At 30.6% G+C, this 19,983-nt stretch overlaps 1 protein-coding gene across 7 annotated transcripts in view; it reads left to right on the top strand.

Moving 5' to 3' along the window:
- Ubr3 (Ubr3 ubiquitin ligase) overlaps nucleotides 1–19,983 on the top strand; it is a 94,689-nt gene that overhangs the window by 46,208 nt on the left and 28,498 nt on the right. For 2 of the 7 annotated variants that reach the window (XR_013029013.1, XM_076504705.1), the window contains exons 17-25: nucleotides 2,165–2,263; nucleotides 5,656–5,881; nucleotides 6,368–6,520; nucleotides 7,584–8,238; nucleotides 8,829–8,917; nucleotides 13,541–13,693; nucleotides 14,613–14,755; nucleotides 15,899–16,009; nucleotides 16,367–16,561. Coding sequence is in view for 6 of the 7 variants with exons in the window: in XM_076504705.1 (XP_076360820.1) it covers nucleotides 2,165–2,263; nucleotides 5,656–5,881; nucleotides 6,368–6,520; nucleotides 7,584–8,238; nucleotides 8,829–8,917; nucleotides 13,541–13,693; nucleotides 14,613–14,755; nucleotides 15,899–16,009; nucleotides 16,367–16,561 (1,824 nt within the window). In the remaining variant the exon portion in view is untranslated. The remainder of the gene's footprint in view (nucleotides 1–2,164; nucleotides 2,264–5,655; nucleotides 5,882–6,367; nucleotides 6,521–7,583; nucleotides 8,239–8,828; nucleotides 8,918–13,540; nucleotides 13,694–14,612; nucleotides 14,756–15,898; nucleotides 16,010–16,366; nucleotides 16,562–19,983) is intronic. The other 5 variants (XM_076504706.1, XM_076504711.1, XM_076504707.1 and 2 more) reach the window with 5 other exon arrangements.

The following is a 19,983-nucleotide window of genomic DNA, read 5'->3' on the forward strand; positions in this document are numbered from 1 at the left end:
ATTCTTGAATGAGTTTGTGGAACATAACAAATGAAATAAACGTAATTTCTAAAGTATTTTCAGAAAGAAGCCATTTTTTCATTACTTAAAAATGTTTATAAGTACAAGTGAAAATTTAGAAAATATTGAAAGTAATACAGGAGAAAATGGTTAATCAAACGCCAGCAAAAAACTGTAATTTAAAAGAAATATTGATGTGTAAGTGAGAATGAGAAGGAATATTGGCTGGTGATATCTACATTATTTATTATAAAGTCACATACTGTTCCATGTGCAGGGGGAGTTTCCAAAAGTATTCAGTAGACTATGTTGATCCATAAGTGTTTCTGAAGCAGACTGTTAGACTTTGTAATTTAAAGTTAGGTTTAGTTTTATTTGAAAACAAGTTGTACCATTTGAAATTGCAGTGAAAAAAATAATTAAATGTATACTTGGATTATTGGAAATAATTAAAGGAATATTTGGTGATAGTCATGTGAGTGTTACAAACAAGGAATAATTTCAATTAAGTGGTCAGCATACAGTTATGTAGTATGTATTACAGAAAACACAGATGAAGGATAGGTAAGTTGTACAGTGCAGTGGTATTTTGCTTTTTCTGTGAACAGAATAGTACAAATTGTTGCTATGCTACCATAAGTTTATCAACATATGATTGTGAAATGTTATTCTAAATAATGATTAATCTTCACAATTCAACTAAGTTGTTTGGCTATCATTTGATTTTCTCAGTTTCTGTATGCAAAGTCCATAAAACCTTAATTATATTCATATCTTGATTTTTGTACAGCTTGAATCATGGTTGTAAAAGCTTTTTTATTTATTTTTACTTCTTCCATACAGCATGTTACAACTTCTACATATATTGCATACTTGTGAACACACGTTTTCTAGAAGTTGAATTCCTGTATAACAGTCTTGTTCATGAGGGAATGATATGATGAATAAGAATTTACTTATACCTGTCAGCAGTCAGAGTGCCATCAATTTTGTCTACATCTCCCATACAACTGACTTAGATGCATCTCACCCTTGTATTAGCCTCTCATGTTGTATGTTTATCATGATACTATTATCCCTTCTACCTCTAAAAAACTGTCATCGATAATTGCAAAAAACTTCAGTTGAATTCATCCATAAAGAACTCCTTTATTTTTACATTCATCCCATTGTTTGAAATATATTGCCCATTTCAGACATTTGGTTTATTTCTCTTTCATAAGGTCTAATCTTTCAGTGGCTTCATGTCCATTGAGGACACTTTGTGTTAAGGTATATTGTTTTGATATAGAGGTGACATTCACACCTGTGCTTATAGTCAAGTCATTGACTACATTGCCATCTGGTTTGCCCACTATAACTATAAACACTAATAGTTTTAAATGATATTGTAAGATGCAGTTCTCACTGAAATAAAAATTTTTCTTGGAGTTGTCTTCACTAGAAATATTGTAACTTTTTGCATGTTTACCATGTGGTATTACTATGCATTGGTCCCACATCATGTAAATAATATGTTTATGTAGACTTATGGATATCATTCCAGGGTGACACTGATCAGCTGGAAGGCAGCTTTTTCATAGCGTAAGCTACCAACATGTGACTGTACACTAAAGCATCTCATTTTCATACAATAGAGGGGAGCAATAATTCACAATATTTACTTTTCATACTTGCATTTTTTCACTTTTTTATAATTACTTCCAATATTGTGTATTTATATGTGGCTTGTTGAATGTTCAATATAGCACCAATCTTCTTGCTTGTCAGAACTTAACAGTGTGCCAGATAGTTTTTTTGTTATTGTTTTTATTAACACAATCATGACATTTAATGTACAGTACAAACTTATCCTAGTATTTAAAAAACAAATTTTTGTTGTGTACTTTTCAAAAAGGTTACGACTCTTTATGAATTAAAGAGTTGAAATTAAGTAAGTTATGAAATATGGATTAGTGGATTAATTTATAGTTGAAAATAAAGGTTATTTTGACAATATCTAGTACTATTGCTTCTGGTATGATTTTTACAGTTTAAAGACAGTCATTGAAATAAATTGTTAGAAGAGTTCAAATTTAATATGATAGCAGCATGCTATTTTGTTTGTTTTCTGAATTCCTTAGTTATAACTGGTGATGTTTAACATATCATACTCTCCTTACAGGCTTGGGATGATCCTGATATTCCTGAGCAAGTTGTAGCCCTGTCTGTTTATTTACTTGACATGGCCCTCAGGTTTCCTCCACTTTCTTGTTCAGCCCATGTAAGTTTAGTTCAGTCTTAAAGTTGAATTCATTACCATAATTATAGTTTTGTTTTTGTCTAAATAGATTAAAAAGAGGTTAACTATAGCAACAGTGTCATCTTTAAACCCCCTTCTGTGTGCACATTACTGAGTTGCACTCAAAATTTAATTAAACCACTTTAATTAAATGTGTTTCAATGAACTTATTGTTATCAGGTACAAAATAATTTAAAGTTTTTTTTTATTATCTAAGTATTATTTCTTTATTTTAAAAAGAAACATCGAAAATAGCAATTAAAAATGTAATTTTTGCTGTCGCATTACAATTCTCAACTTTTAAGAGCTATTATACAGGAAACACAACAAGTGTGTTCCATTACCATCTGCAAATATCCCAAGGATTTCTTTCCATCCTGAACAGCTGTAACTGTTTTTCTTAATTTAAAGGCAGCCATGCCCACTTGCAAAGTCAGACCTGTGTTGCTTTGCAACAATTTGAATTTTACTGGCATGCTTACAGCAAATAAAGACAGATTTACCTTTGTTTAGCTAAATAGACCAATAAACAGTAACATTATATACATTTCTAAATATCACATTAGGAGAAGCTTTGCCAATTGTCAAAAGCAGGTTCCCTTGCATTTGGCTGTATTTTCTCACCTTGTATATATTAGTTTGTCAGACAGTTCAATTGCATTTAGGTTTTGCTTTTATATTTTATTTACTTGTGTATTATTTATATTTTAAAATGAATATTTGAATGGTTTAATGTTTTTTATAAATTTAACTTTTTCTCATACAGATTCTCAGAGTGTGTGTAGACATTTGGTGTGAGTAGGTACCATCTTGTTTACCCATTCCACATCTGTGCCCAGAGTTGCCAGAATAATATATTTATAAAGGTCCACATACCTAAGTGATGTATTGGCAGAAATAAAAAAAATGAATAATATGAAAAAGAAAATTAAAAATAAACTTTATGTGAAAAGATAAAGACATGAAATAATGCATAGAAGGCCAAGAAAACTATTCTCATGAATTTCTATGAAGAATCAAAAGCTTTATACATATTTTCATTTGTTAAATTTGAATATTTTATTTCAGTGTATATTGATGATAACAGATAGTTAGTGATATGCTATAGAAAATGGAAAATATAAATATTTACCTTAAAAAAACTCTAGGATATTCCACAGATTAATCAAATGAAATGTGAAGATTTTAAGATAAAAAGATGAACTGTTCAGAGTACAGGTGCAAATAACTACATAAAACAATGAATTTTTATTGGGAATGGTACAAAAATAAAAAAATATTTTTTTACGAAACAAAATACTTTTAAAACCATTTTTGTCAAATTTCAAACAATTTTATCAGTAGTTTTATTTTTGTAAAGAACTTTCATCTGAGTTATGTAACCTACTTACAGTGTAAGTAGATAACTGTCATAGAGTTAAACTGTAAAAGTATACTTGCATCATGTATTTATGTAGTTGTGAGGTTAATAGGATGTTATTTATGATAAAGTTTTTATAGCTTTACATTATTGTATGAATATAAATATAGGAATTTAAAACAAAGTAGAATATGCTACTGAAAATTTACTTAAAACTGATAGGAAAGATACAAAAGTAGATAAAGCACAAATTACATATGTACTAATTGCCATTACAACTGATTGATTAAATGACATAAAGTATTGTCTTCAACTGCTGATTAATCAGAATTATGTTTAATCATTTAATATCTTAAAAACAAGCAAGAATTGAAATGAATATTCACAAGCATTTCAATGATCTAAGTAATAAAACTATTACCATTATGATTCCTCATCATTATTTTCAATTAATTCTGTGTTCTTAAGCTCAATTAACTATAGTTAAAAACTGAAAAATAATTGACTATTAAATTAGTATTTTTTATTATTCCAACTAAGTAATTAAAATATTGCCATTATTATTTCTAATTAATTCAAGGTTGATTGTTCAGCTTTACCAATTAGTGTCATGCCTTATAAAAGTAATGATTTAATTGAAATTAGTATTTACAATTGTTTCTGTGATTATTTCAAGTCTTGTGTAAGAATTACCTATTAGTTGAATGTTACATATATCGGTGAACTTGGCATTTAATCAATTAGTAACTTTTACTAAATGCCTGAGTTCTAGTGTTATTGTGTTGTTTTTTTACAACAAAGAGAGAAACATAGAAATTTGCATCAGTTGGCTAAAAGAAATTTCAAGCCATTACCTATGTATCTTATTTTTCTTGTGCAAAAAATACTTAGAATATCATGGTTTTCTTACAGTCAAACTTAAGGCAGAAGGAAAAGTTAAGAACCATGAATCTTTTCTACCCCAGTTTTATAAATTCATCTTGTGGTAGAAAAGATCAGTTTGTTTTTTTTCTGTTATTTTTAAGAGTTGATTATACAAAGAATACATTACAAAGAACCCTAAGTAATGTCATTCATTTCTTCAAAATATGTAAGTTGTGGTTTCCAAATTGTACTTAGTAACCCAAGAGGACAAACAACAGTAGATTTAGACTTGATTATCTAGCTTAAGGAACATAATAGGAGTAATGTGTGCAGAATTCTACAGAGGACTTCAGTACCCTAGGATACTTATAAGAACTTATGGTGGTAATAAATAATTTATCCACCACAGTTTTTCTGTCATATCCAGCAGTGATAAGGCTTTTCACCCAGTATGAGGACTTGTAAGGCCTGGATATAATAGATGTAACTTATGAAACATAGCAACATAAAATATATATTGTAGGACCTCAAAAAATTGATAACATTATTTTACTGAAGTAAAACGTTGAACATTCTCACCACGATGCCTTGTACCATGATTTGTGAGTGTAGAATGTGCTTCCAGTTGTCTGCTGCTTAATTTTGTGGTCATTTTTTTAAATAGTGTAACATATTTCAGTACATTCATTTGTAATGTGATTTTATATTGTCTGTAGTAACAAACTTCAACCACTTTTAGCTTCTAAAATAGTTTTTAGGTGCTTTGTCTATTTTTGGTGTTCAAATTCAGTCATTATCAACCTTTGTCTTTAGAAGTTTCAGTAAACACTAACATTTATAATACTATTAATTTCTTGGGTCACTCTACACATTTGAATAGTTTTTAATTATTACCAACATTTAGGATGAAGTCATTTTTTGGGCAATTTATTTATTGAAGTCATAAACAGCATTCATTATTATATGTTTATTTGTCTTTAAAAAAAGATAATTTATTGCTCATTGAAATTACAACAATTACAGTAATCTATTATTCTGATAATTACTGTAACAAATAATTATTGTTCAAGACCAGTTTCAAGAGGACTGCTTTCTCATTCAATGACTTCTTATTAACCAATTCTTAATGCATCTCTTTGTTAATATGAAGGAAATGGTGTCTCCAATGAAAGAAGAAGTCCCCAACCTGGATTTTGTTCACTGGTTTCCCACAGACTGGACACTTCACAACATGGTGTTGACCATCCAAAGAGTTGTTGTCATGGAGCAGGCTGAAATTATGGAGGGAGTTGTTGAAGAAATGGATGTAGATGAGGAGGTAGATGGACCATCAGAGGGAGCTACGTATCTTGTGCAGAGTCCCACAGTTGAAGAAGGCATGTTGATTTGATACTGTAGATTTAGAAGTTTCTGAGATTTTAGGAAAATTACTGTTGCACTTCTTAACACTTGAAGTTTTAAAGTAGGGATATGTTGTTCAAATTAAAGTCACTTGATCCTTTAGGATATAATGATTTAGGGATTGTATAAAATAGGCAAAAATCAGTTGTGTTCTGTGTAATTGATGTGTTAAAGCCAGATGATGTGACCTTTAACTGTGATATAAGTGGGATTTTTTGAAGTTTAACAAAATAAGTAACACTGACTTGTTTAGAAAACTGATTACTGTTTGTGTAATGGAAACATTGTTTTTTATATACCTTAATAAAACTTGATGATGAAGCTTGCCATAGATATAATGAAATCAATATAAGTAAAGAATTGATGACAGTATAAGAATATAAATATTAAAACAAAAGAAGAATTCTTTAAAATTACATGTCATATTTTTCAAAATCTGATTTAATCTTTTAACAATACAGCACCAATGTTCTTTGTGTCGGATAATAATTTCTGCCATGTTTCACCAGAAGGATTCAGTTCCCAAAGTCATCATCCGTCACTACCACCATCTAGTGTACACTTAGCTTTACCAGCCACTGTATCTACAACGGATGCTTTAGTGCCCTTGTCAGGTAGGGTGTGATGACGTAATATTTCCCCGTGGGTGAATGGTAAGCTTATGAATAACCAACATTAAGATCAGAGGCTCAATTCCCTATGGTTAACAGAATTTGTAACAGCCATTTTAAAGCTTTATGCTAAAACCAAGTTGTAGTTAAGTGTAGTGTGAAATTTTGTACTTATTCCTTGAAAGTGTCATTACTTGGACAAATAATTTTCCAAAACAAGAGTTCCCATATGACAGTTTGCTTATTTAGTTTTATTCTTATTTTTATAACAAACCAGCAAACAATAGAAACTGCCATAAGTGGTAAGTATGTTTGTATGTGTGTGAAGTGTGTTCATAAGTGGGAAGTGTGTTTGGTATATATAACCATTGGAGGGATATTGGAATAGAACTTTATAGCAGAGAACCACTATTGTGGGTAAAAAGGTGTCACAATCGATAATTTTATTATATATGTTATTGAAATATGACTGAATGGCATATACATTACTTATAATTTAAAGGGAAAAAATAACTATAGCAAAGAAACTTGGAACTTGTGGTAAAAAATCATAAACTTTTATAGCTAATAAACACACAAAAGGTCTATGAAGCCCATTCATTACATTGTTGTTTACAATTTTATGAACATAAATACTTATGTTTAGTTGTTATGATTTTTTATATAAATATTTAACTTTTGTATTTATGTATATTTTCATCTTCTATGCAATTTAACCTTTTTGTTAAATGTAAAATCTAAATTTATACCATTATAATTCATATTGTGTCACACTTCATGTTCTGCTATTTAACAATTTTTTAAATTTAAAATCTAAATTTAAACCCTTTTAACTTACTTTCTGTCATATTTGGTCATAGAAAAGGGTCTACTTTTTGAAATCTTTAATTTTATTTAAGGGTTAGGGCTTAAAATGTTTCATTTCCACAACATTAGACAATTTTTTACACAACTATCAGTCATTATGACATATTACTAATTAATAAATGAAGAGATTGTACTGTGTTTGTCTATATGTAGAGATAAAATATCTGAAAAAAAAGCCTAAAAACATTTTTTTTATCAGGAAATTTGATCAATCAGACATCAGGCAGTACTTCAACAGTTTCTGTAGTTGCTCAACATCCACATAGCTACTCAGACACTGATTCTGTGTCTCCCAATATTGTACTACCACCTCCCCTGCCTCCACCTCTCCCTCCAGGAGCTCTCAGTAGTGGAGGATCAAGTCTGGCCATGGTTCCCAGCTCAGTAGGGCTAGCTTCAATTCACCCACGCATCTTCAAGTGGAGAAGATTTCCTGGTCGGAACAGGGTGCTCTCGAACAAGCAAAGTTTACAGTCTGTTGGATCTGGAGAGAGCTCCTCCACACGCTATCATCAAGAGTCTCTAAAAGAATTGCCTCCTAGTTGTAATTCAGTCGTGGATATAAATGAAAGCATCTTGTCATTGTTACTTAGGTTACATTCCAAACTTTCAGGCGTAAAGGACTCTTACCGGCCACCCACAGAAAGAATGGAAATTTTGTCAGATGATGCTATAAATGAGTCAAGAATTGGAGATGGACCATTTTTTATTGGTCAAGTGTTAGACAGATTTGTACAGTTAAATGTATCAAGTGGTGAGCAGCCAGTCCAAGACATTAGGCAACGTTTGTGGCCAAAAAAGGAAGAGGTAAAGAAAGGAGGTTCAGCAAAAGATGCTTTAGATAAGGAAGAAAGGTGTGTATTGTAATGATAAGCATTTCTATTGTTGATGTGAGACTAGATTTACAATTTGTAGAAACATCTTTTCTTGAGGGAGAAAAGTTGATGGACCTAACTAACCTTAGTGACCTATTTATTTACTTTTAGAAAGCTTATAAAGTCATTTTGAGAGATACTAAACTTAGTCCATAAGCATAATACTTTTAAAGAACAATTTTGAAGCTGGATCACTGGTAAAGTAATTCTTCCTTGCAAAAATCTAGTTTTTAGGCTTAAACTACTAAGTCATAATATTGTAACATCAATTATATAAATTTAGTACTTTGAAATATGATTTAAAGTATTTATTTTTGCAAAAAAACAACAAATTGGTTATTTATCAGAAGTTTTTAGATTTTGATTGATTGCATTTTTAGTTTCGTCAGTGGTACCTTGTTAGATGTGAGTGGGAAAAGTGGGAAAAATCATAATGTAATGATAATTTAATGCATACAAAAACCCTTTATTAATACAACTGATACATCTGTCTTTATTTAGTAATCTCTGGTGTATTTCATCTTATTAGGTGTTTTTGAGTTATCCTTATTTTGTGGTGTTTATTATAGAAAGAGAAGAGCAAAAGAAAGACAACAGAAGCTGATGGCTGAGTTTGCCTCTAGACAAAAGGCTTTTATGCAACAGACAATGGAAACAGGTAAGTTGGTGAAAATGCAGAAATTTAATAAAATCTATTGTGTAACATATTAGCTTCCTCACTGTATCTAGTTTAACTAATTCTGTGTGACAATAGTGATTTTATTTTAACATGTAATTCTTTGTTACACTGTATCATGACTTTAACTGCACACTAAACTGTGGCCTATATTTTGTATGAAAATAACATTTAAATATCCTGTACCAAAAACAAAACAATGTTACAAGGAAGATATCAAAAATTGTACCACTATTTATAGAATTATTAACATCACATCAGTCATGGGAAATGTTTTGGAAAGGTCAATAAAATATGCTTTGCAAAGTCTTAACAAAATTTAGAAATTCATTGTATAGTCAACATGGTTTCACTAAGGAAAAAATTTTGTCTTTCAAATATTTCAATGTTCTTTGAAAAGGTTGTTGCTTAATATCTAGATTTTCAGAAAACTTTTGATAAGTTGCCACAGAAAAGGCTTGTAAAAGAGATATAATTAGGTGTGGAGGATAAGTTAGCAAATTGCATAGAAGAGTAGTAGAATGGAAACAGAATAGTGCAATAAAACTGGATTAATGTCACAAGATGGGTGCCTCAGGGCTTTGTCTTGGGATCATCTCTTTTTTTTAATTTACGTCAATGACAGAGGTGAAGGAATTCTTATTAATGTGCTTAAATTTGCTGATGATATTAAGGTCTTGGGTGTTGCTAGCTGTGAAGAGGATGCTGCTGATTTACAAAAGTGATCTTGGTATCATGATTGATCAGTATTCTTACTTTCTATATGGCCTCAGTCTGTTTGACCAACAATGTTAACTCTTTATACTTGTTTAGTCTTTAGAGATTTAATACTGCTAACTTTCAATATATTCACAAAATTTGTCATTCTTTCAGTTAATATTATAAGTCTGCCACACAAAAAATCATATTTTTAGATAATTTTTTTTATTTAATAAAATAAAGATTTGTCCATGAACATATTGAGTGTTTGTTTTTAATAGTCTGTGTGCAAAGTAATTTTCATGTGAAAATTAAAAACTTGCTTATCTCAAAAATTTTAAATTTCCTTTATGTAATCCCTAAAACTTCTTAAATACATTTCAAACGTTTTTTAGTAAAACTATCATTTATGTGTTATTTTCTTTATCCTATTTCAGAAGGAATCAGTCAATTTGACTGACCTTGTGACCACCAAAATAAATTTAAATTACATTTTTTTTTTCTGGAATGACTCAAATTGTAACAGAACTACATTTGTTTATCCTAAACAGCTCTAAGTTTGTTACAGTATACATTTTTTAATAATTAAATTTTGTCCTTTTTTGTCTTATTGTCCTTTTTATTGCCCTTTGAATTATGTTTAACTACTATCTGTGCCAAGTTAAGTTGTAAATCTTTTGGGAAATGGGCAACTCACATTGTGCTATTGTAATAATTACATTACCTATGTGCTATTACAAGGTGCTTGCATGCATGTATTGTGAAACATTTTTATTATATTATTATTATTATTATTATTATTACTTGTCACTTATTTTACCTAATCTACTATTAAATAACCTAAAAAGATTCCTATTTTTACATTTTAATTACCTTTATAATTATGCAAGAAGAATAAACACGAAAAACAAGAACTAAAATACTTAAACCAAACTTTTTTTCTTGCTGCTGATTGTTGAAGAGTTCCAACCATAATTTTTTATACTAATCATAGTATTACACACAGTAATTTTTATTTAATTAAATAATGCATCAAACAAACATAGATTAATAACATGCAAAAAGTAAACAAATTTCCTTACCTCTTGAAACTTTTCTGGCTTTCTAACTCTGTGACAAGAGTTGTTGCATGTTCATCCAAGCTAGTTGTTAAGTTTCCAACATGAATGATGTTGGGATTATGAGTGAAATTGGCATTTAACTATTCAGAACATTGTGTTGTACAATATGTCACTTGATAGATGAAACCTTGACTTTTTATTGGTTATAAATAATATATAATTGAACCGAGGAAAGAGAGGATGTGACAGGTAGGTGTGGCAGGAGGACCGAGGAAAGAGAGGATGTGACAGGTAGGTGTGGCAGGAGGACCGAGGAAAGAGAGGATGTGACAGGTAGGTGTGGCAGGAGGACCGAGGAAAGAGAGGATGTGACAGGTAGGTGTGGCAGGAGGACCGAGGAAAGAGAGGATGTGACAGGTAGGTGTGGCAGGAGGACCGAGGAAAGAGAGGATGTGACAGGTAGGTGTGGCAGGAGGAGTATGATTTTCTATTTAATAGCTTTGTAACCAGACAAAATTGAAGGCTTTAATAACTGATTTGTCTGAGCAATGATGACTTTATTGAGGATAATTTATGTTTAATTTCTTTCTCTTTTGAGGGGTGGTGGATAAAATAGGGAAGGTGATACGCTAAGAGAAACTGTCATGTGTCACACTGGGGCAAATTCGGGATTTGTTTAAATATTGTCTCATAGAGTTAAGAACTTAACTTACACTTACATAATATTAAAATATTGATTTTTAGCTAGGATTTTATGCTATTATAATTGTATAACACAAACAAAAAGTAGTAATAACATTGAATATGAGACACTAAAACTGTGTCATGCTCAGTAAAGGATGCCTGGTGGTAATAAGAGTTAAACCATTCAAACAGTGTGCTGTTGCTAGTGATAAGGCAACTAGGGTTTTAGGTTGTAACTACAGAAATATTGAATACAACTTTAAATATGTTATAATTCTATTGTACAGCTCACTAGTTAGGCCACATTTTTGATATTGTGTCTAGTCTTGGGTTCCTTACATTAGGAAAGACATTGAATTGCTGGAAAGGGTTCAGAGAAGGGTTACTAGCATTGGTGCCTAAGATGGAGTGGCTGAAATCTCTCAACTTATTTTATCTTATGTTAGAGGAGTTCTGATTGAGATGTTTAAGTTTGTAAAGGGAATTGATAGATGATACAGATATAAACTTTAGTAAAGAGGGAGCCACTTTCAGTTAAGACAATTTTATTTTGTTAACAGAGTAGCTGTCCTGTGAAATGGGTTGCCTTCAGATGTTTATAGATACAGTAAATTTAAATGAATTTAAGAATAAAACTTGATTGGTATGAATGATAAGGGCTAGCTTTAAGTTGTTTTTTTAATATTTATCTATTCAATAGTTTAATTTAGAGAATGGGACAGTTGGAATGGACCAACAGATCCCTTGTTGTCTATAAACATTGTACTATGTTAATTTTCAGCAAGGTCTGTTGCCAAATTTGTGTTGTGTGCTTTTAATACTCCCCAAAGATTGATAGATCTTATAATGAGAACAGTGAATTATCTTAGATTTGGTATGAGAATATTTTTTCAATGTGATGCAAGAAAATTATTTTCCAGGAATACTCACAATGACCTTCATGTGATTTATTGTCACAAAAATTATTGTCACAAGCCAAATTTTGTTGCCTGTATTGTACACAGCACAGAAAGCACATTGTCTAACTTTGCTTTCAACTGCAAACAAACAAAAGTCACAACTCTGCATTGTTTACTTCATAAGATTAGCCACTTTGTTCAAGAAATAAATTATTGGCTTGTGGTTTCATAATAGTAAATTTAAACTGTTTATCTATATACTGACTTGCCTTTTCAGTAGAGCCCAGTTCATTCAAACAGACACTGTAGAACACTGTTAATTGAATGATTGTATGATTGCTCAAGTTTTGTGAATGTGAAGATGCTGTTATATCACAGTTCTACAAAATAGTTGGTAAGAACAAAAACCAATTTTCTGAAAGATGTGACAGTAAGTTCCTTAATCCAATTACAATATAACTATTCGTACATATTTTTAAATACATTTGCCAGTTACATGGTACAGTGTGACTGTTGACCATCATAAAAACAGTATTTACTTCAGTGGTAATTGAATGGTTTATCACTTCATCATAGATGTTTTATTTTGTACTTCAAGTTTTCCTAGTATTTTTGAATGAATTGAACACATGAATTTTGTTATAGCTACATTCAATGATAAATATATAAATTATTTTACTTGTAATCAGACTATTTGTGATATTTTAATTTGTTATTATGGTTGATTAAAGTTATACCTTCAAATTTCATTGTTATATAATTAGCGCTCAGCTAATTAAAGATTTTTCTATTGGTTATAAATGTTAAGGGTCCTTTTGTACCTCATCAAACCTTTTTCTAGTAACACATGGCAATAAACAATGAAAGTTTTGTAATTTTATTGACAAGTGACATATTTTAGCTGGAGCTCAAAATTCAAAAGACATTTTCAACAATTTCAGTAAGATTTTGCTCTTTTTTCTTTTTAAGTAACTTAATTTCTCTAGACGTTTCTTCCAAGCAGTATAATTTGAGAGCTGTTAACTAGTTTCAAAGTGTTTAACTGAAATATTGTCAGACAGCTCACTGCCCTAATCACAGTGTATTAGATTTCAATTACAAAAACTGTCACTCATTAAAATGCCTAAAAATATTTAAAGTTACAAGATAAATATGTTTAAAATGTATTCAGATTAAAAGGTATTACTATTATTTTTTTCTCAATGTTGAGGTAACAGATTTCTTAATATTGTTTTCTAATAGTATCTTTGTCACTTTTACAGAGTTAGACTCTGATCTCGGAGACTGTGGTGAAAGAATGAAAGAAGTTATTGTGAATGTTGTACAAGAGTATGAATGTGTGATCTGTGGTCAGACAGCACCCTCAACTGAGGAACGACCAATTGGAATGGTTGTTCTTTTGCAAGCAACAAGTGGCAAGTGTACTTTTGTTATATGTAGAGTCTTAAGATTTTTGAAACTATTTCAGTCAGTAATAAAGTAATTTTATTTTTATTTTTTAGTAAATTGTTGGTAATATTTTCTAGTATACAGGAATTTGGAAGGTGGTAAATGATGTATAATTAGAGTGATAATAATATTATGGAATGATTCTGTTGTGTATAATTAATAATTTATTGTCTAGTTAATAAAAACGTACTAAATAATAGATAGAGGTGCTTTAACATATGCATCATTGAAAATGTATTACTTTTTGTTGATATTCTATCAACATTTAAAGTATTTGGTTTTCAATTTTGAAATTATTTACTTTCTTAGTGTTAACTCGCATTACCTTATATGTAGGTCATTTCTAAGTACTTAAATTCTTGATTAACCAATTTGTTCAAGCTTTTTTAAAAAACCTATTTACATATAAGGATCAACTCTGGTCTAGGGTGCCAGCCCGTGTATCTGAGGAGCCATGTCTGCTGTATAACACTGATTTTTATATCCTACTATTCAATTAAAATATCCCACAAATAGATGGTCAGTGATGTTAACTAGCTGCCTGGCCCAGCATGGCCAGGTGGTTAAGGCACTCAACTTGTAATCTGAGGGTCGTGGGTTCAAATCACCGTCACACTGAACATGCTCGCCCTTTCAGCTGTGTGGGTATTATAATATTACAGTCAATCCCACTGTTCATTGGTAAAAGAGTAGCCCAAGAGTTGGCAGTGGGTGGTGATTACTAGCTGCCTTCTCTTTACTCTGTTACTTCAGAAATAAGAGCAACTAGTTTTATACAACTATCTGAAGCAAATTAACAAATATTCTTTAAAGTACCTAGATTTTTAATACCTTAATTTTCTGAAGGTTCTGTGTAGGCCTTAAGAGATATCGAATAAATTTCAGTTTTGGGACATAGTCGTCAGGATGACCCGAAGTGTCACAGACTGCCTTGTTCTGATGAAGATCGTTTGACATTAGGAAGGGATCAGACAAGAGCTGCATACATGGGACAGAGGATAGACCAGCTGGACCACCATTTTGATAATGTAAGTGTTTGTTTAACTAACTCTGAGATATTGGCATTGATAATTCCAGAGTAGAACCAGTGTCCTAGATAATAGTACCAGGATTATGAAGTAGAACCAGTGTCCTAGATAATAGTACCAGGATTATGAGGTAGAACTAATGTCCTAGATAATTGTACCAGGATTATGAGGTAGAACCAGTGTCCTAGATAGTAGTACCAAGATTATACGATAGAACCAGTGTCTTTGATAGTAGTACCAGGATTATAAGGTAGAACCACTGTCCTTGATAAGAGTACCAGGATTATAAGGTAGAATAAGTGCCCTAAGTATCAATATCAAGATTCCAGAGTAGAACCAATGATCTCAGTGGTACCAGGCTTCTAGGGTGAAATCATTGCCCTTAGTAGCAGTGCCAGGATTCTAGGCTAGAATTTATGATGGATCATGATTTTAAGTAGAACCAGTGTCTTTAGCTGCAATACCAGGATTACAGGCTAGAATTGATGTCTTTAGTGATAGTACCAGGATTCTAAGCAGAATGATTGTTCTTTGTGCTGTTATTAGCATTCTTATTTTGAACATTATTTTATAAGGTGAGAACAGAATTGTTTGTTAAAAAAAACAACTTAGAATTACCCCAAATATTCTGATAAATCAACAAGACGTTAAGAAGACTAGACACTTGCTCTTGATGTATAAATAAAGGGAGAAAAAAATGTTTATAACTTTCTGGTCTAGTCTTGCAATCAAAATTATATTCATGTTTTTATAAACTGTTATTAACCCTCTTTCTTTATCAAAGATAGCAAGTGGCATCAAATCTAATAATGAACATGGAGAGTATTAAAACTTTGTGTGGGTTGAGAGTTGCAGCTGTTTAATTAAGGAAAGAATAGCAAATATAAATAGGGTTACAACTATTTAATTAAAGAAAAAATAGCAATAATAAGCAGTGGGTGCCTGTTTGTTAAAAACAAAAAGTGATCACTGGCAATTGAAGAAAAAATTGAAAGTGGTTTATGTATTTTTTTACTAGATTATCAAGATTTGAACATTTAACATGCTTATTAATTTTTTTCATCTGATAATTAGATCAAAAGAAGTTGAAGCTGTTATTTGGTGAGAAATGTTTGAAGTTACTTTTTTTGTGCGTTTCTGTAGAAATCATGGCAGGCTTCAGTGAACATCGGATGGGAAGGTGGAGTTCATGTCCAGTCTTGTGGACATTACTTGCATATTGTCTGTCATCAGTCCTACACCGAATCACTCAGGGTAACTTTGATTTCTTTGTTTGTTTTCCAGTAGTTTAGGAAACAAACTTCAAGAGATGAATAGCATTCTGTTCCCCTTTGTGGTATAAGAATCCTTAATTATTTTTTTTTCTTAGACATCTTTAACCAGGTGACTTTCTTGCTATGAACTCCAGCTCAGGTATTGCATACTAATTCTTTATTACAACAGTTAGCTTAAATTGTGATATATAAGTTTTATATGTGTTATTTATCAACTATTTTCTGTCATGGTGTACACACACACACACACACGTATATAAGACACAATGATTTGTAAGCACATATACAGTGGTTGTTACAGTTTTGGAGGTATCAAGATGTAATATTCTTATTGTAGCAGAGCCAGAGACATCAGAACCTTGCTGTTGAACAAGGAGAGTATTCATGTCCACTCTGTCGTCAGCTGGCTAACTCGGTTCTTCCCATATATCCTGACATGGGAGAGACTGTTGCAGTAGTCAGATGTCCACCAAACAACTTATCAGCTGTTGCACAGGAACTGTCCCAACTTATGGCAACTGTCCCAACCCCTGTAAGTTCTCTACTAAGCTTAACTACAGCTTAAAACACGACATGCATAAATGTACATTGTAGGAACTTTGTGTATTTTATACACTTGTATATAGTTATAACTATAATAGCCTTTTCTAAGTTTAATTAAAACTATTTGCATGTCATAAATTGATGCAGTTTTGGCCATTGTGCAGTATGTTATGTGACAATAAAAAATTTGGTCAAATCTGGAAAATAACCAGTTACATAATTCATAATGTTTTACAATAATTATGATATAGTTGTATTATTTACTTAATTAATAAATAGTTGGTTTATAGTATTGGAAAACAGCTGTAATATAATAACAGTTTAGTAATTGGACTTTGTTTGACTTTAGTGAGTTTATGGTGGTACCCACATGGCATTGATTTGTTTTATAATGATGAGATTTGCATCTGTGCATATCTTCAGATGTTGTTAGTAAAATGTATTGGTAAAACCACTATCCACTACCAAAAAATATATTACAGTTATTAATTTTTAATAACCCTATTAAAATGATCTATGTCCATTATAGGAAAGTTATGTAACTCTTGTAAAATTTTCTTCAAAAATGAAACTAGTGAATGAAACTGTTTGAAATTTCACAAGAACTTTTCTAAAAGAATGTAGTTTCAAAAAAGTAAGATGTTAGATTTTGATTTTTTTTATTAATAAAATCAATATTTGTTGTCATTATTTGATTCGGACTCTGAATAGTTCACCTGCAAGTTGATTTTCATGTTCAGTATAAAACAAAAACTATTTTTATCTTACAGTTTTCAGATTTTTTTTGCATAACCTCTAGAACCTTCTAAATGAAAAGTTTTTAAGTTAAATATTTATATTTTCTTTACCATATCACTAACTGTAGCTGTTATCATCAACGTACAGTCCAGTGAAATGTTTAAAATTAACAAATAAAAATGTGTAATACCTTTTAACTCCTTATTAAATAATCTTGAACTATCTTCTTTGGGCCGTATGCATGAGTTCATGTCTTCATCTTTTCACTTAAATTTATTTTTAATGTTGCTGTTCATTATTGATGATTATTTATATCAACACACATCAATAGGTGTCTGCGTGCTGTATTACATTATCATTGGTAGAGATCTTGTAGCCTTCAATGAACATTTTTCCATGTGGTTAGAATTGTAAACCTTGTTGACCAAGGCAGAACTTTGCTTTATTTTATAAATATTATTAATTAAACCTTCAAAATATGAATTTTAAAACAAATAATACATATGTGATGAAACTGTAAAATGTAAATGTGATTTATATGTCTATCAAACTAATATTTATAAGGTGAGAAAAAATAGCCATGTGTTAGGGATAATGATTTCAAGTAATGTTCTCAGCAGTTATATGCCATTGTAGACAGTTGTTAGATTGTGTTAAGTTATAAATAATATATGGGAAAGAAACTGTAAAATCTGCTTTTTCTTTTTCATTCAAGTCTTAAGTGAAAACCCTTTTTAATTTTGAAATGGGTGTGGCTTCTACTGGTGGGGGGAGAACATTTACATTGTCATTCTTTGAATTCAAGCTAATTAGAGGCAAACATGCAGTTTATTTCTATAACTTTAGCTTTTTGACAGAGCCTGTACTAAGGCACAGTAGAGTTGAAATAGAAGGTATTTTTAACTGTGAGCATCATGTCACATGTCAACAAAACTGAAGTTATAGCTATTGTTTTAAAGGTGTTTTTCTAAATAAAAGGACTAGAAAGTTAGATTATATAAAACCTTCAATTATAACATGCATTATAATAATATTTTCATTAAAATAGATAGATAACAAAGTGGTGTAATTAAATTTTGAATGCTACTCAGTAATGTGAGTAGAAAGGAGTTTAAATAGTATATTATCCTGAAAGAATTAAAGTGACAACTGGTCAGGTTTCTTTACCTAAATACACTAACAACAACACCATCATGGTCTAATGTAGTGTGTGTTGGTGTCATGTGAACATACTATCAGGTAGGTTACAAAGTTCTGTGACATTGTGTGATTATTTTTATCAGTACTAGTGTTATATTCAACATCTTTAACTATAGATATAGATAGGCTTTGACAGTTTGACCAATCTTGTAACAACCATATGATTCTGAAATTGTCCATATAAGTGTGGGTGTACTATTTCCATCTTCATGAAATTTGCAAGAGTTTAATAAACTTTACAAGTCTAATATATATATATTTGTATGAGAGAGAGGGAGAGAGAGAAGGCCTTTGTTAACTTATTGTGAGCTAAAGGTGATTTTAATGCTAAGAATTAGAATATTTATTTTCATCTTAATTTTTTCATATTTCATTTGTATAACTTCTAGACTTTCCTAAGTGAATATTAATTTTTTTTCAGTAAAACTTTATTATTTTATTTATCCTAACAATGACTATAGCAATATTGTCAATGTACAGTGAAGGAAAAATTGATACATTTCATTTTCTTTCTTTTAGTAGAATGGCTGCAGATTCTGATGTTTTGTCACAGTTATCTGTTTTGACTTGTTAGGCTTCTAACCTTTTTACAGCTGCTTTTATTTAATTTCCTTGTGTTATTGTTTCTTGAACCACTTATATCTAGCATAACAAAGCTTTAAATTAGCTGGTGCAAGCTTAACTATCAAGATATGTGTAATACAAGACATCAGGCTGCATCCATTCCTTGAAGAGAGGTTGTAAGAATATTTTTTTTAATTTTAAGTTTTTATAAGAAATAACAGGTGTCAAAGTTTTACATTTTAATTAATTTGTTAAAACATATTTAATAATAAAAAAATAACAGATGAAAAACCAGGAATTTAATATTTGGTTTATCCTTAAGCCTTTTGTTGTAGAGTACTTGGTTGAGAAAACCTGTTTTTTTCTCACTGTATTTGTTATCCAAATATAACTTATGTAACTTTCAGATATCTACTTTAAAACACAAAATGTTTAAGGCACTAGATTACAAAGTACCAAAACTACTACAAATATTTGGCTTTTTACTTAACCTATAAACAGGTTTAAAATGCTGTTACTGCTCACAGCAGAATTTTTAGCCTAACTGCAACAATTTCTCCTTACATTCTGTTGACTTTTACAGATAAGATTTTACAGATATCATATGATTTATGTGACTCAGAAGAAGTTATTTCCATAAGTTATAAATATGTTCACTAGTAGTGTGAGAGAAAATTATAGTAATTTAACAAAATTGAGTATACAGGAGGGACCTGTCGTGTGGGTTGAGCAAATATAGTGATATCTAGGTAAAACAATAATATAAGAGATTGAAATTTTGTATTTTAGCATGTCAGCATCTATATGTTCCTACTTGGTTGAACAATCTAAATTCCTTTTAAAGAAATAGCAAAAAAATCTATAAATACGAATTCTGGGTGCCACTGTAGCCTGAAGGCACATGTTGAA

Source organism: Tachypleus tridentatus, chromosome 6, assembly GCF_004210375.1.
Source record: "Tachypleus tridentatus isolate NWPU-2018 chromosome 6, ASM421037v1, whole genome shotgun sequence".
Taxonomy (NCBI): Eukaryota; Metazoa; Arthropoda; class Merostomata; order Xiphosura; family Limulidae; genus Tachypleus; species Tachypleus tridentatus.